Raw genomic sequence first — 16,112 nt, 5'->3', positions numbered from 1 at the left:
ACTGCATGGAGACACATTTTGGCACCGGGATATGTGTATAATTCCTTATTTTGGCTGTACACAAGACAGGGTCTTTTAAGTGTAGGAAATCTGTCTTTTGTATCGAGCAAGGGTTAGAGAATCAATATTTGTCCTATCAAAATGAATACATTTGAAATACTTGCTGAACCATCTCCATGGCTTAATAGATCTTCTTACAAAGTATAGTTTGCATGAGAAACTTCTTGAAATTCGTGTAAAAATGTAGATTTTTAGGGCACTATCCTAGACTTACTGAATCAATATCCAGAAGTTGTGCCCCAGGAACCTGTTATTTTATATATGTTTCCAGGAAACTACTATCCACATTAAAGTTTAAAACCATTAAGCAATTCTTTAATGGTAGGAGATCTTCCTGGGGACAATGTGCCATTCTAAAAACCTCTGTACTTTCTTACCTTTGTTTGGATATCAGGTATTCTACTCTCTACCAAAGATAATAGGATTGAGGAAAAACACATTCTTAATCTCAATAGTATGCTATATGAGTTTCAAAAATATCTGTCTTAGGGAAAACTTGTCACTAAGGTTTTTTCCCCTACTGCCAACGTTTCCAAAGGCATGATAAACATTAGATTTGCAAAACAGGCACTGAACTCCAGCCACACAAAGTTTACTGCCCAAAGTCAGGAGTAAGTAGATTTGACTTAGGCTTTATTTTTAAAAAATCTGAATATTTCAGGGCTGCCTGGGTGGCTCAGTTGGTTAAGCATCTCACTCACTCTTGAATTTGGCTCAGGTCATGATCTCATGGTTTGTGAGTTTGAACCCCACATAGTGCTCTGTGCTGACAGTGCGGAGCCTCCTTGGGATTCTCTCTTTCCTTCTCCCTCTGGCCCTCCCCTGCCTTCACTCTCTCTCTCTCTCTCAAAATAAATAAAATTAAAAAAATTTTTTTTAAATATTTCCATATGGCCAATATATTAAGTGATATCAAAGGATATGTTTTTTGACTTTTAAACTTCGGGGTAGTTTGTGAATGCAACCACAAGAAAAAAAAAACATTTCTTCCATTTCTAGTCATTTAAATAATTAACACTTTAAATGATACCCTATTTGTTGAGTTTTAAGGTCCTTTATAAAAACGAATTCAAGGAAAAGACAACCCATTATAGTGAGATGTATTTTTTAGCTAAAATTTAAAATCAACCAGTAATTTTCCTACATGACAGAAATATACTCCATATGATTAATCACTGACAAAGGGAAAGATGTGAACCTATTATTTAAATGTGCTTATTAATGTAAGATTTAAATTCATTTTTTGGTTTCACTGTCTTAATTGGTGGGGGAGAGGGAGAGTGGTTCCAGGATTTTTGTCTTAACTAAATTATGCAAGATTACAAAGCAAAGGTCTATAAATATTGAAATAAAATTCTATTACTATGGTAGTCCCTATAAAATGCAAAGTAATGGTTTTCATGAGTTAAGAAAGAAGCTACAAAAAAAAAAAAACAAAACAAAACCGAAGGCAGCTAGCTCTCTTCCAAATTTGAAAACATTAATTTTAATCATATTTGTATTTAAAAGACAATAAAATCAAGTCCCAGTAGAATTAGGCACTTCAGCAAGATCACATATTCAGATATATCTAAATAAGGAGAAATAGGGGCACCTGCGTGGCTCTGTCAGTTGAGCATCTGACTCCTGATTTTGGCTCAGGTCATGACCTTGCAGTTTGTGGAATCGATCCCCAGGTCAGGCTCCTTACTGACAGTATGGACCCTGCTTGGGATTCTCTCTCTCCCTCTCTTTCTCTCTGCCCCTTCCCTGTTCATGCTTGCACATTCTTTCTCTCTTTCTCAAAATAAGTAAATAAACATTAAAATAAAACAAATAAATAAGGAGAAATAATAAAGTAGCAAATAGGTTTTGAATTCAGAGTAAGATTGTTTTGTAAAAGAATTCTCCCTTCGTTATCACTGGCTAGCTATATCTAGTGTTTGTATGGGTCAGGCTTTTAGAAAAAATTATGTGCCAAATGCTGAAAAAGTTCTAAAATCAAATTGAGGTAATGGTTGCACAATTCTATAAATTCCCTAAAAAAAACCCTAGATGTTCAACATCGTTCATCATCAAGGAAATACAAATCAAAACCACAATGAGATATCACCTCACACCTATTAAAATGAACTATTCTACAACCCAGCAACTGCACTACTAGGTATTTATTCAAAGGATACAAGAATGCTAATTTGAAGGGGCACATGCACCTCAATGTTTATAGCAGCACTATCAACAATAGCCAAATTATACAAAGAGCCCAAATGTCCATCAATTGATAATGGATAAAGAAGATGTGGTGTATCCGCACGCACGCACGCGCGCGCACACACACACACACACACACACACACACACACACACACACACAGGAATATTACTCAGCGATCAAAAAGAAAGAAATCTTGCCATTTGCAACAACATGGATGGAACCAGAATGTACTATGCTAAGTAAAATAAGTCAGTCAGAGAAAGATAAATATATGATTTCACTCGTATGTGGAATTTAAGAAATAAAACAGATGAACACAGGGGAAGGGGAAGGAAAATAAGATAAAGAGAGGGAGGCAAACCATAAGAGACTCAAATACAGAGAACAAACAGGGTTGCTGGAGGGCTGCTGGGTGGAGGGATGGGCTAAATGAGTGATGGGCATTAAGAAGGGCACTTGTTGAGATGAGCACTGGGTAAGTAACTGATGAATCACTAAATACTACTCCTGAAATCATTATTACACTATATGTTAACTAACTTGGATTTAAATAAAATTTTAAAAATTAGAAGAAAAAAAAGCAAGAAAACCCTGAATTATTCATTTAAAACAAGTAACTTTGTGGTATGGAAATTATGCTTCAATAAAACTATTAAGAAATAATGTGCTTATAAAATAGCAAATGAATGACATACCTCATTTTCTCAACATCCTGAGAGTTACCTAAACTTAGAAGCAATTAAATATCATCAAGATGCTAGCTGTCACTAGTGACCACTGTATGCTGAGGACTTTAGACCTCCAAACCTATGAGACTTCTCAGGGTTAGGACTAGAGGGCCACAGCAATTCCTTCAGACATTAACCCAGCCTGAAAGATGTCCCAAAGGCCATACTTTGACATATAAGCAACTAGCTCATATCCTTATCAAAATGTCTGTAATAGAAAAAGCTAGATGAGGCTACCCACTGCTTTGTCCTAGAACAGTGACAGATGATAATAATTGTGCTAATTACTTCTATTACTCAAAAATTTTTTTTGAAGTTTTATTTATTTTTGAAAGAGAAAGAGCATGAGTGGGGGAGGGGCAGAGACAGAGAGGGAGACAGAATCTCAAGCAGGCTCCAGGTTCTGCGCTGTCAGCACAGAGCCCGATGCAGGGCTCAAACCCACAGACTGCGAGGTCATGACCTGAGTTGAAGTTGGATGCTTAACTGACTGAGCCAACCAGGCACCCAAATATTACTCAAAATGTTAAATTATCTGTGGTTCCAATGGGTTCATTTACTTATCATTTTCTTTCTTTCTTTTTTTTTTTTTTTAACATTTTTTAATGTTTATTTGTGAGAGAGAGAGAAACAGAGACAAAGCATGAGTGGGGGAGGGGGACAGAGAGAAAGGGAGACACAGAATCTGAAGCAGGCTCCAGGCTCTGAGCTGTCAGCACAGAGCCCAACATGGTGATAGAATCCATGAACCATGAGATCATGACCTGAGCTGAAGTCAGACACTTAACCAACTGAACCACCCAGATGCCCCTACATATCATTTTCTAAATTCCATAGACATTGGTAGGCTCTGGGAGTACATAATTTTGATGGGAGAAATATTTCCAGTATAACGTGGTAACTTCTATGACAGTGGTTTCACAAAGGTCAGGGGCCTGAGAAAACACAGAAAACTCATTTACTGCTAAACAGAATAGCGTGTAGATACAGTATGGTAAAGAATGTCAGGAAAAAAAATGTCTTTGAAGAGCTGACATCTAAAATGAAACTTAAAAGGATGAATACGTTATCAGTCAAGAAAGAAACTGAACATTCTAATCAAAGAGAACACCATGAACAAAGATTTAGAGCCATGGAAGAGTATGCTACAAGGAGGGAATTAGTAACAGTTCAAAATTACTTAAATATATCTCAAGACAAGGAGAGATGGGAAAGAAAGTGTCAAAACTGAAAATAATATATAAAATTTTTCTTAAAGCTCAACTTATTCAGTTTATAGGATTTTATTTTAACCTTCTACTGATCACCTAGAAATAAAAAAAATAATTTATTGGTTTGAAAATCCTATTAATCTGGGACCACTACTCTATATGATATGCAGCCCTAGAAAATTAAGCAGTTCAGTTTTTGGCTACTCCATCTTTTAGAGAAGTTTGATAATGTGAGGTCTCTTCATATTTTCCAGCTCCCCCAAAACACTGCTGTTATAAACACTGTTAAAAAAGCAGCAGTTATTAAGGATAAAGTAACCAGAATATACTTTCACAACCACAAGGAAAATACCATTCTCATGGCATTTTCTCATGGTACTTTCTTTTGTCATTAAACTCTAAAATTAAAAAAAAAAAAAAACTTTTTACCTTGAAACAATGCAATAGGAGGCAGGGTATGGTTAAGTTTACAACCTTACGACCATAATGAAATAGTTGTCCTGTGCACAATCTGAAAAGTTTGGCAAGCCTTTTCTCTTTTTGCAAAAACTGTGTCACATTTATCTTTTTTCACTGTTTATCATGTTACTAGTTCATGAGGTCTGCTGTTACCAACCAAAAGAAAATCTTACACTAGAGAATACTCCCACAATTATTTTATAACATCTCTTTTCAATTTGATAACCTCTATCCATACTCTAAGGACACTCACCTGTTTTACATTGTATCCTGCTTTTGCACTTGTTTCAATAAACATAACATTCAGCTCTTTGGCTTTCCTCTCTCCTTCCTCAATTGATACTTGCCTGTAAAACAAATTCAAAAAATAAATTCCTCTTTTTGCAAGATGCTATTGTAAAGAGTATAAACAAGATTCTGAAAATAACTTTTCTTTTTGTTAAGTTTATTTATTTGAGAGAGACAGCACGAGTGGTGGATGGACAGAGAGAGAGCGAGACAGAGAATCACAAGCAGACTCCATGCCATCAGTATGGAGCCTGATGTAGGGCTCGAACCCATGGAACTGCAAGGTCATGACTTGAGCTGAAACCAACAGCTGGATGCTTAACCAACTGAGCCACCAAGATGCCTATGAAAATAACTTCCCTCGTATGTGTGCTGGTTATACAGGTAAGAATAGTTTGAAAATTCATCAAGCTGTAGTACACTTAAAATTTGGGTACTTCTGTGTGTATGTTATACCTAACTAAAATTTTTTAAAAAGGCATTTTTTAATGATTTGCTTTTATTTGGCTGACCTCATCCTGTAATTTTTTTATTTTTAAAATCTTAATAGCCTGCTATTTTCTCTTAATATTAGATCATAAGCATTTAGTCTTATGATTAAAAACTTCATGTAAAATAACTTTTTATTACTGGATAATTGGTCAATTTGCTACTATAATTTATGTGACCACCCCCAAACTGTTAAAAATGCTAAAAAATTTTCTTTCAAATTTCATACTACTGTGAAAAATGTTGCTATAAATATCTTTGTGCATAATATTTTATGCACTGTGGATCTTTTCTTTAGGATAGATTTTGTGGATTTCTCTAAGTGGAGTCAAAAGGCATGTATATTAAATTCTCTTGATACATTTTATAGGGCATTTGGTGACACATTATAATTAGCAGCAATGTGTCTCAAATTGTAATATGTTCTTTAAGTACAAGATTATGTCACTTATCTTGGTGTTCCTAGTGCCTAGCTGGCATATAGATATGTAATAAATACGCAAATATTCTAATTAAATGGATCTAAAATATCAGCTGAAAACTCAGCTTCCTACAACACAGAAAGCCAAAGCAATGCAAGAGAATTTCCACAAGCTCTCACATCTATCCACCAATCTATGTGTGTGTACCCTTATATTCTACTTCTAGTCCTGCTACTATGGAGGAAACTGTCCTTACTCCCCAAACTTCACCTTTGTACTAGATTCCACTCTCTTCTTGCCTACAAGATATTATTCTAGAAATTCTCCACTCTCTAGAAAAGTTAGGAAAGAAGAAAATGAGTATTCTTAAGCAAAGAGAACAACAGCACAGAAATTCTCTTATATAGCAATCCACCTGTTAATAATGTTTTACTACATCTGCTTGTTTTATCATTTCTATGTATTTGTGTGTGTGTGTGTGTGTGTGTGTGTGTGTGTATAAATTTAAAAAAACATACACTGGAGAGTAAGTTGACAATTTGCAGACCTTTAGCCCTAAATATATCAACAATGTGGGTTTTTTTTTAAATGTTTACTTATTTTGAGAGAGTGGGTGAGGGAGAGAATCCCAAGCAGGCTCCGTGCTGTCAGCGCAGAGCCCAACATGGGGCTCAATCTCACATACCATGAGATCATGACCTGAACCAAAATTAAGAGTCAGATGCTTAACTGATTGAGCTATGTAGGTGTCCCAACAGTGTGCATTTCTTTAAAACACTTCTATCAGACGCCCTAAAATTTACTCTTTGGACCTCTTCTCTATTTATAATTACTCCCTTGGTGATCCCAGGCAGTATTATGGTTTTAAATACCCATCTACATGCTGATTAATCCCAAACTTATTTAACTAGCCTGGACTGCTGCTCTGAACTCCAGGCTCATATATCCAATTGCCTACCTGACATCTAATTACATATTAGAATATCTAATAGCAATTCTAAATTTAAAATGACCAAAATTGAAGTCATAATATTCCATCCTAAACCACCTCTTTATGAAGTGTCTCCCTATCTCAGTTAATGACAGTTAATCAGGCCAAGAATCTAGGCATCATTCTTGACTCCTCCTTCTCCCACACCCCATATTCTGTCCATCATTATGTATTCTATCCATTGCATGAGTATATCTTCAATAGTTCTATCTTAAAAATGTATCTGAATTTGACCACTGATCACTACACATGCTACCACTACCCTGGTCCAAGTCATCATCATTTCTTGTTTCGATTTCAGCCTGGATTACTCTCTTCACTTCTACTCTTACATATTTTCCACAGAGCAAACAGTGATTTATGAAAAGTTACTCTTCTGCTTGAATCCTCCAATTTTTTTTTTTTAATGTTTATTTATTTCTGAGACAGAGAGAGACAGAGCATGAGTGGGGAGGGGCAGAGAGAGAGGGAGACACAGAATGTGAAGCAGGCTCCAGGCTCTGAGCTGTCAGCACAGAGCCTGATGCGGGGCTTGAACCCACAAACCATAAGATCATGACCTGAGCCGAAGTCAGTTGCTCAACTGACTGAGCCATCCAGGCACCCCATGAATCCTCCAATTTCATTCAGAGTCTTAACTTTGCCCTACTTGACCTGGTCTTTATTGTCTTTTTCAAAAACTATTATTTTTTAACCTCATTGCCTACTACGCTTTCCATTATTCTCCTCACCAGCTATATACGATTCCTTGCTGTTCTTTAAATAAACTAAATGTATTCCCAACTCAAGGATTTTGCATTTTCTGGGCCATCAGCTTAGAACCTTTTCCTCCTCAGGATATCTGCATAGTTGACTCCCTTGCTTCCTTAGCATATTTACTCAAAACTCACCATTTTCTCAATGAAGTCTGCCATTTCTATTCCATCTAATATCTTACACTCACACCTGACATTTCATATTTCTTTTCCCTGCTTTCTTTTGTACTTTTAGCATGTTATCATTATCAAACATACCATGCTTTTTTTTTTTTAATATGTGGTTTTTTTGACTTATTTATTTCCCTGGTTCATTTTCTGAAATAAAACTTCCTTGAAGACTTGGCTTTTTTTGTTTACTATTCTACCCTAGAGTAGCATCTTCTGAAACATAAGTGGTACTCAATAAATACTTCTGAATGAATGATTACTATGAGTGAATGACTATCCTACATGTAAAGGATTCCAGAGAAATTCTTCCTAGTTTTAAAACTAGGAGTCACCCTAATCAAATGGTTGAAGGTCAGCTATAGCAATGGTCCCAACTGTGGTTTGATTTTGTCGGAATCATGGGACTACAAGCTGGTGCAGCCACTCTGGAAATCAGTATGGAGGTTCCTCAAAAAACTAAAAATAGAACTACCCTACAACCCAGCAATTGCACTAGTAGGCATTTATCCACGGGATACAGGTGTGCTGTTTCGAAGGGACACATGCACCCCCATGTTTATAGCAGCACTATCAACAATAGCCAAAGTATGGAAAGAGCCCAAATGTCCATTGATGGATGAATGGATAAAGGAAATGTGGTATACATATACAATGATTTTGTCAGAATCAGCTAGAAGATTCATTAAAATACAGATTTAAGGACACCATTCTAAACTCATTGAATCACAGCATCTAAAAGTAGGATCTAAAACCCCCAAATTTAACTGCTGAAACAACTACAGCACCGTAAGTTAACTAAAATTTAAATAAAACAAAAAACAAAAAACAAAAATTGAAAAAGTTGACCATGATCCTTTATAGCCAGAATCTTAAAAGAGGGTCTAATAAGCCAATTTACCCACTGATTCTCAAAATTTAAACATCTGGGAATCACTGGGCTACAGGGGACAGAAAGTATTGAGCATCAGGGTGCTTATTTTGAAACACTGAAACAGATATACTCTGGTCTTTTCTACAAGTTTTTACACACAACAAATGTAATTCTCAATGTGATAAAGACATTTAACTTTGAATCATTTTTATTAAAACTTTTTCTCCTAATTACCAAAGTAATTTTTAAAAAGGGCAATCATTAGGGGTGCCTGGGTGGCTCAGCTGGGTGATCACTGGCCTTCGGCTCAGGTCATAGTCTTACGGTTCGTGAGCTCAAAACCTGCGTCGGGTTCTGGGCTGACAGTTCAAAGCCTGGAGCCTGCTTCAGATTCTGTGTCTCCCTCTCTCTCTGCCCCTCCTCCACTTGTTCTCTCTCTCTCTCAAAAATAAACGAACCTTTAAAAAAAAGAAAGGGCACTCATTAACATTAGAGTCCTCCATAATCCTACTCCTTCTCAAAGATGTAGAGACAGTTAAGTCCCATGTATGCTTATACAGATTTATTCTAAAAAATAAAAGAAAAAATATATATATACATCTACCATCAATTTTCTTAAAAAAAATTTTTTAATGTTTATTTATTTTTGAGAGAGACAGAGACAGAATGTGAATGGGTTGGGGCAGAGAGAGAGGGAGACACAGAATCCAAAGCAGGCTCCAGGCTCTGAGCTGTCAGCACAGAGCCTGACGCAGGGCTTGAACTCACGAGCGAGATCATGACCTGAGCCGAAGTCGGAAGCTCAACCGAAGTCGGAAGCTCAACCGACTAAGCCACCCAGGCACCCCTACCATCGATTTTTTTTTTTTACCACAAAGAATATCATGCTATACGTACTGATCAAATCATTTTTTAAGCTTCATGTGTTAGACATCAATAAATTCCTCTCATTCTTTTTAGTAGCTATGTGTACTTCATTTATAAAATGTTACTGCTACTGATGGACATTTAGATTGATTTTAATTTTTAATATTACAAATAATGTTGAAATAAACATTCTTTTTTTTTTTAATGTTTATTTATTCTTGAGAAAGAGGGCGTGAACAGGGGAGGGGCAGAGAGAGAGGGAGACACAGAATCTGAAATAGGCTCCAGGCTCTGAGCTGTCAGCACACAGCCCAACGTGGGGCTCGAACACACAAACTGTGAGATCATGACCTGAGCCGAAGTCGGACGCTTAACTGACTGAGCCACCCAGGCGCCCCTGAAATAAACATTCTTGTATGTTCATTTTTTTCCCCACATTTGTGCAGGTGTATCTGTGCAATTACTGGAGGTGGGTTTGAGTCCATGAGTATTTTAAATTCTGATACTGTTAAACTGCTTCATCCCAATATATTAGTTACATTTTCAGTATATGAAGAGTTCTTGTTTATTAAATTCTTGTCAATACTGTGTATTATCAATCTTCTGAATAACGGCTGATCTAACAGGTAAATATGATCTTCACATCAATAATATTCAGACTTAACCAATCTTTGTCTTTATGGCTTTAGGGTTTCATGTCATGATTCTAAGAAAAAATTTTTATTAATATTTTTTATTTCTTTAATTTTTTTTATGTTTATTTTTGAGACAGAGAGAGACAGATCATGAGCAGGGGAGGGGCAGAGAGAGAGGGAGACATAGAATCTGAAGCAGGCTCCAGGCTCCGAGTTGTCAGCACAGAGCCTGACGCAGGGCTCGAACTCACGAACCATGAGGTCATGACCTGAGCCAAAATCAGACGCTCAACCGACTGAGCTACCCAGGCTCCCCTTATTAAAACAGTATTTTTTAATGTTTGTTTTTGAGACAGAGAGAGATAGAATGTGAGTGGGGGAGGGGCAAAGAGAGGGAGACACAGAATCTGAAGCAGGCTCCAGGCTCTGAGCTGTCAGTACAGAGCTCAATGTGGGGCTCAAACTATTGAACAGTGAGATCATGGCCTGAACCAAAGTCAGACACTTAACCCACTGAGCCACCCAGGTGCTCTTCATGTCATGCTTATAAAAGGTCACCCACTCACTACCAAAACATTTTTCTTCTAATTCTTTTTTAACAAACATTTAAATCTTTTACTCATTTTAAAATTAATTTAGTGGAATGAACAAGGCTTTAATTTTTAAAAAATGTTAACAGTTGAAGGGTGATAGTCTGGCAAAAATTGCTGAGAAAGGCAGTAATTCCAAACCAATGGACATACATTACCTTGAAGAAAAAATTACTTCAAGTATAATTTTCTAGCATTTGTGTACTCAACTGAAATATTACACAATAAAAGAAAAGATGATATACTCATCCATTTGGCTAACTCTACCTGTTAAAACAATTCAGATACACAATTTTTCTATTTAAAAATTAAAGTATTGGGGGGGTGGCGCTCAGTCAGTTAAGCATCCAATTCTCGATTTCAGCTCAGGTCATGATCTCACAGTTCATGGGATCAAGCCCTGCATTGGGCTCCATGATGACAGTGTGGAGCCTGCTTGGGATTTTCTCTCCCTCTTTCTCTCTGCCCCTCCCCTGCACACACGCGCATGCACTCTCTCCCTCTCTCAAAATAAACATTAAAAAAGAAAATAAAAGAACTAGAGACTCTCTACTAGAAGAATATATACCTATATCATCTTTAAATTCTCATAGTGTAGATAAATAAAATAGTGAAAATTTATGATGCCAATTGATGTCCAATTATTTTCATAAAGGAAAAATGATTATACTCTGAGTTTACTTTTAAATCAAGAAAAACTTTTTTGTCACTGTACTGCCAATTCCAAATGAAGTACCATGGGAAGAAATGGGCTTAACATTTGCACAAGCCTTGGAACATATTGGATTTCTTTGCAACATTTTAATTAATAGTACAAATTCAATACCCGAATTTCAATATCCATCTCATGAATAAACAAACAGCAATAGTAAAAGCTTCTACTATTAAGTGAAATGGTCAAGACTATTTAAAGCAGAAAGACTATCCAGTAGATTACTTAGGATGCTGAAGGCAGATATTCAAGCCATGGGCTCTACAGTGAATGTTAATAATTTTGCATCCTGTGACTTGAATATGGCTTTGCTCATTTGACTAAGGTATTACAATCAAGCTATTCAGTTCAACTACACAGTCTGGTTCAACCATACAACTTATAAAAAGAAAAGAAAAACTACACCACTGAATTATAATGAATATTTATAAGAAGTCTACCAAAAGAGTGTGCATTTAATCATTATGAATAATTTTTAAAGATAGGATTTGTTTCTTCAAACATTTTGTCCTTTAACAAAATACTGCTCATGTTTATGAGGCCTAAAAAATGCAAAATAGTTACCAGCTTCGTGTGTAAACAATCTTTGTTTCCCCCCACATGTAAACAATCTTGCACAAGAACTATTTACACATCGGCTTACACAAAACAAAAAAACTCATTTTCCTTTAAGGAAATGTTCAATGTTTACATTTATATTTCAGATTCTCACACTGAAGAAAAGGGGGGTATAAACTTAAGAATTAAACATGTCTCCTTTCAAAACAATTCTTTAGTAATAAAAATAACAGGTTGTTTAAGGAAGAAATCAAACATTTGACACACATACAAAATCACTCTATACCTCTTGTCAGCAAGATCTGTTTTATTTCCTACTAGCATGATGATAACATCACTTCCTCTTTCTGTTCTGACATCATCAATCCATTTTGTAGTTTGCTGGAATGAGTTAACATCTGGTATAGGAGGGTGGACAGAGAGATTAGTGTTACCGCAAAGTCTCCCCAAGTGACAGACTGAAAAAGCAAAAATAAACGAAAACAAACCCTGGAAGTTGGAGGGGGGGTGGCACATTAGGACCCACTTTTAATGTGCCTGCAACATAACTCCATTTTATCTGAGTACAACTGTCAGTGACAAATCACAAAAATAAAGTCCTCAAGGTTCCTTTTATAGTATAAAAATTTTGAACATGACCAAATGAATGCAATGTACCATATATAATAAAAATTACTTTTTAAAATTTAAGGACAGCTACGGCAGATAACATGGTGTCACATTGCCACAACATTTTTTTGATTACTTACACATACCCAACATGACAAAGAAAGCATCTCCAAAAGTATATCAGCCAGTAAATCCCAACACATCCAGAAAATTTGTAAAGCTTTAAATAGCTTTAAAACACCACTGTTTGCACGGCTTATTCAGTTTGTGATCACTTTAACTTGAAGTTTATTAGTTTAATGCACCAGAATCACTTGTAACAAAATCCATCTTTCCTAGCACCCAATTCTAAGTAGAATACTTAAACACTTTTTATAGCAGCTCCAGAAAACAGTTTACTAATATTTTAACCACATGTGCATTTTTAAAGAAAAAGACACCAGGTTTCACTTGATTTGGTTAAAGTAAGCACAAACATTTTAAAGCTGCAAAACTTGTCAATGCACAATGAACATACATTGTTTTAAACAAGTAGCAACCCAAAGTAAAGCTTCAAGAAAAGAAAGATTGCATATAGCACATACCCCCCCCCAAAGGTCTCTGAATGCAAACTTATAACTTATAATTCTGCCATTGCAATTATTAAGTAGGTATGACTTCTAGCAGATATACAAAAATGTATAGTATCACTAATGCAAATCAATAGTTTGTATATGTAACACTCTTTTTGAAATAAGTCTAAGATGTGACACTATTCTGGTTTTCCTACAAATTATGGACTACTATATGGAATGATGGCTTAATATTGCCTGATATATATAATAAACCAATTTACAAAGACAATTTTAATCAGAGAGCATTTCCCTGTCAGTCACCATGTTCTGTGGGAAATTTACAGGCACTTAAAATGCCAAAGACATTATTCAGTCTTTAGGGAAAAGAAAAAGGAAGATCATCACTTGTTTTAGTCTCCTATTTAAAATTTCTTTTTGGAGAGAAATGAAAGTGTAATTTGTTAGCAAAAAAAGTCAGTCACAGAATCCAGATGTGATTCAAATGAAAATGATTAATAGAAAACTGCACATTACATGTTTTCTCTGCCTTCTCTAGAGAGACGATGGCTGGAAGTGGAAAGCAGAGAAAAGTTGGCTAGCAGAAGCTTTTAATAGCCTCAACAGAGAGCCTTGGAGAATCTGAAAATTTTGGCAAGAGGCTTAAATGCAGATTATTTTATTTTAAAGAAATCTGAGATCAAGTGAAATGAAAAAGGAGACATTCTTCCAACCATAATTATGGTGTGACTTAGGGATAACAGGATACTAAGAAAGCCTTGGAGAGAATTCATGATTAGATCTGAAGGAAAATTTCCATGGCAAAAAAACCTGGCACGGTGGAAATAAAGCATATTGGTACAAACACAAAAGCAAACATTTCTGACCTAGCTGGTCTATAAGGTTTGCTATGACAAAACTCATTTTTACATGCTAGTATAGAAAACAAGCACAAGACAAGAACATGCATGCAGCTAAGCTAAAGGTTGAAAGAAGATTAGAAATGCATAATTCCCCCCACTCACTTGTGATATCATAAACAACAACTGCCACAGTGGAGTCACGAATGTAGCTAGGAATCAAGCTCCTGAACCGCTCTTGACCTGCTGTGTCCCATAATTGCAATCGTACCTAACAACAAAATCAGTCAAACAAGCAAGAAAAATAAGAAAGGTCAACCCGTTGCAAAATACCTACTTGTGATATCGTAAACTACTACGGCTGCAGCAGAATCACGGATGTAACTGGGAATGAGGCTACGGAAACGTTCCTGACCCGCAGTATCCCACAGCTGCAGCCTGATCTGTGGGATGGGAAAAAATAAATAAAAAAAAAAAAAAACCAAACTCATACTAAAAAGAAAAAAGAAATAATGTTTTTAAAGGGGAGAAGGTGGGAAGGAGGTAAAAAGTAGACTCATGCAAAAGGTTGCAGGGATGAGAAGAATGAAAATAACACAAAACTCCTTTCCTTTTTCAAAAGAGAATAGTATTAAAAATTTGCTGTGAAGGTACATGACTTAAAAATGGCAATAGGGGAATATTTCACAGAATCAGAAATACAGCTCCCTTTTTTTCACTCCCTATAACCTCTCTTTGAATCTTATGCCTTCCAGACAGCAAAAAGTAGATTCTGTTGACGTTCAGTGAGCATAAAAGGGAAAAATGAAAGTAAATGTCAACAAGCAGCCCTGGCTATCAGAGTAAAGGAGTGAATGCTTCTCTGAAAGCCTCTCTGAAGTTAAAAGCATCTCTTTTCTATTGAGTCCAGAAATTGGGTCTTTGACTACTGTGCTTATGTTTCTCCCACATGTTTCTTCCCAGAACACTGTACATAACCCAACAAAAAAGGAAAAATATCTTTTTGCAACTCTACATAAAAATTTCTTTATTTTCTTACTTTTTCACATCTACATTTGAGGAAGAAAAGCCTGAAAACAAGCAGTACTGTACTATTATAAAGCAATTTCTAAGCTTTCAAAATTTAAGAAATGGCATGCTAAACATTAAAACATAAAAGAAAAACCCACACACTTCTAGGAAATAATATTAGAAGCACAATAATGTTTTTTTGGGTCTAGGTCCTGAAATAATGCATTTAAGACAGTCACTGCTTAGTTGATAGGAATCTCTTCCAGAGACAATAGGCTGGAATACTCTGTGCTTAAAGGGAGCATTCCAAAAGACAGGTGTCTAAATCCAAGAAATAAATACATATTACTTCCTTTATTCACAGTCACTTCGGTATACATCATATTCTGACAAATAAAATCTCGAAATTCACAAATGATGTGATATTCAAATGAAATATTTCTGAATGCTTCAAGAGTAGCACTCAAAAAGTCTTTAGCAGCTCTAATTTCTTGATGAAAATACTCTTCATTATCTCAATGCTATCTCTTATCATTTTTCCAAATCAGGATGACATATTTTATTTAGCAAGCCTAGGGCCTTCAGGGCTTTCCAATAACTTGGCCTTCTCTCCCCTTTGCATTTTACTTGGGGATTAAGTCAGAATGCTAAGTTAACTACCACTCTGTAATAACAGTTTTTCTCAAAGCTTATACACTAACTTTGTCAACTTTACTAAGAACTTCTTACGATGACAATTACTGATTACAGCTTTGATCACAGTTTTCTATCCTGGAGTGCTGCAGAAAATTGCACACTGAAAACATTACTCACTGTTCGATCCTCCAAGTACATTGTTTTTGATAAAAAGTCAATACCAATTGTTGCCTGTAAAACAAAATAAAACAAAAAAAGTAGTAACAATAGTTTAATGGCAGTCAGCAGTTTAGGGTTCAAATGATAATTATGACTTCTATAATTAGAAGAAATAATTAATAAACATATCATAGCTAAGTATAAATGACCAAAATTTTTAGTGATAATGGCTTCCACCACTGAACATGTGCTGTGTAGTAAGGGATTCTTTAAGGCCCTTTACATG

General features: G+C 35.8%; 1 protein-coding gene across 2 annotated transcripts in view; it reads right to left on the bottom strand.

Moving 5' to 3' along the window:
- RAB6A (RAB6A, member RAS oncogene family) overlaps nt 1-16,112 on the bottom strand; it is an 86,220-nt gene that overhangs the window by 16,615 nt on the left and 53,493 nt on the right. Inside the window, exons 3-6 of one of the 2 annotated variants that reach the window (XM_047878228.1) lie at nt 15,845-15,898; nt 14,358-14,463; nt 12,287-12,398; nt 4,905-4,998 (exon numbers count right to left, since the gene is read on the bottom strand). In XM_047878228.1, coding sequence (XP_047734184.1) covers nt 4,905-4,998; nt 12,287-12,398; nt 14,358-14,463; nt 15,845-15,898 — 366 coding nt within the window. Of the gene's footprint in view, nt 1-4,904; nt 4,999-12,286; nt 12,399-14,185; nt 14,292-14,357; nt 14,464-15,844; nt 15,899-16,112 lie in introns of both variants that reach the window. The other variant, XM_047878227.1, reaches the window with a different exon arrangement.

This window comes from Prionailurus viverrinus, chromosome D1, assembly GCF_022837055.1.
Source record: "Prionailurus viverrinus isolate Anna chromosome D1, UM_Priviv_1.0, whole genome shotgun sequence".
Lineage (NCBI taxonomy): Eukaryota > Metazoa > Chordata > Mammalia > Carnivora > Felidae > Prionailurus > Prionailurus viverrinus.
The sequence above is the reverse complement of the archived record's forward strand: the minus strand, read 5'-3'. Positions and strand labels throughout refer to the sequence as shown.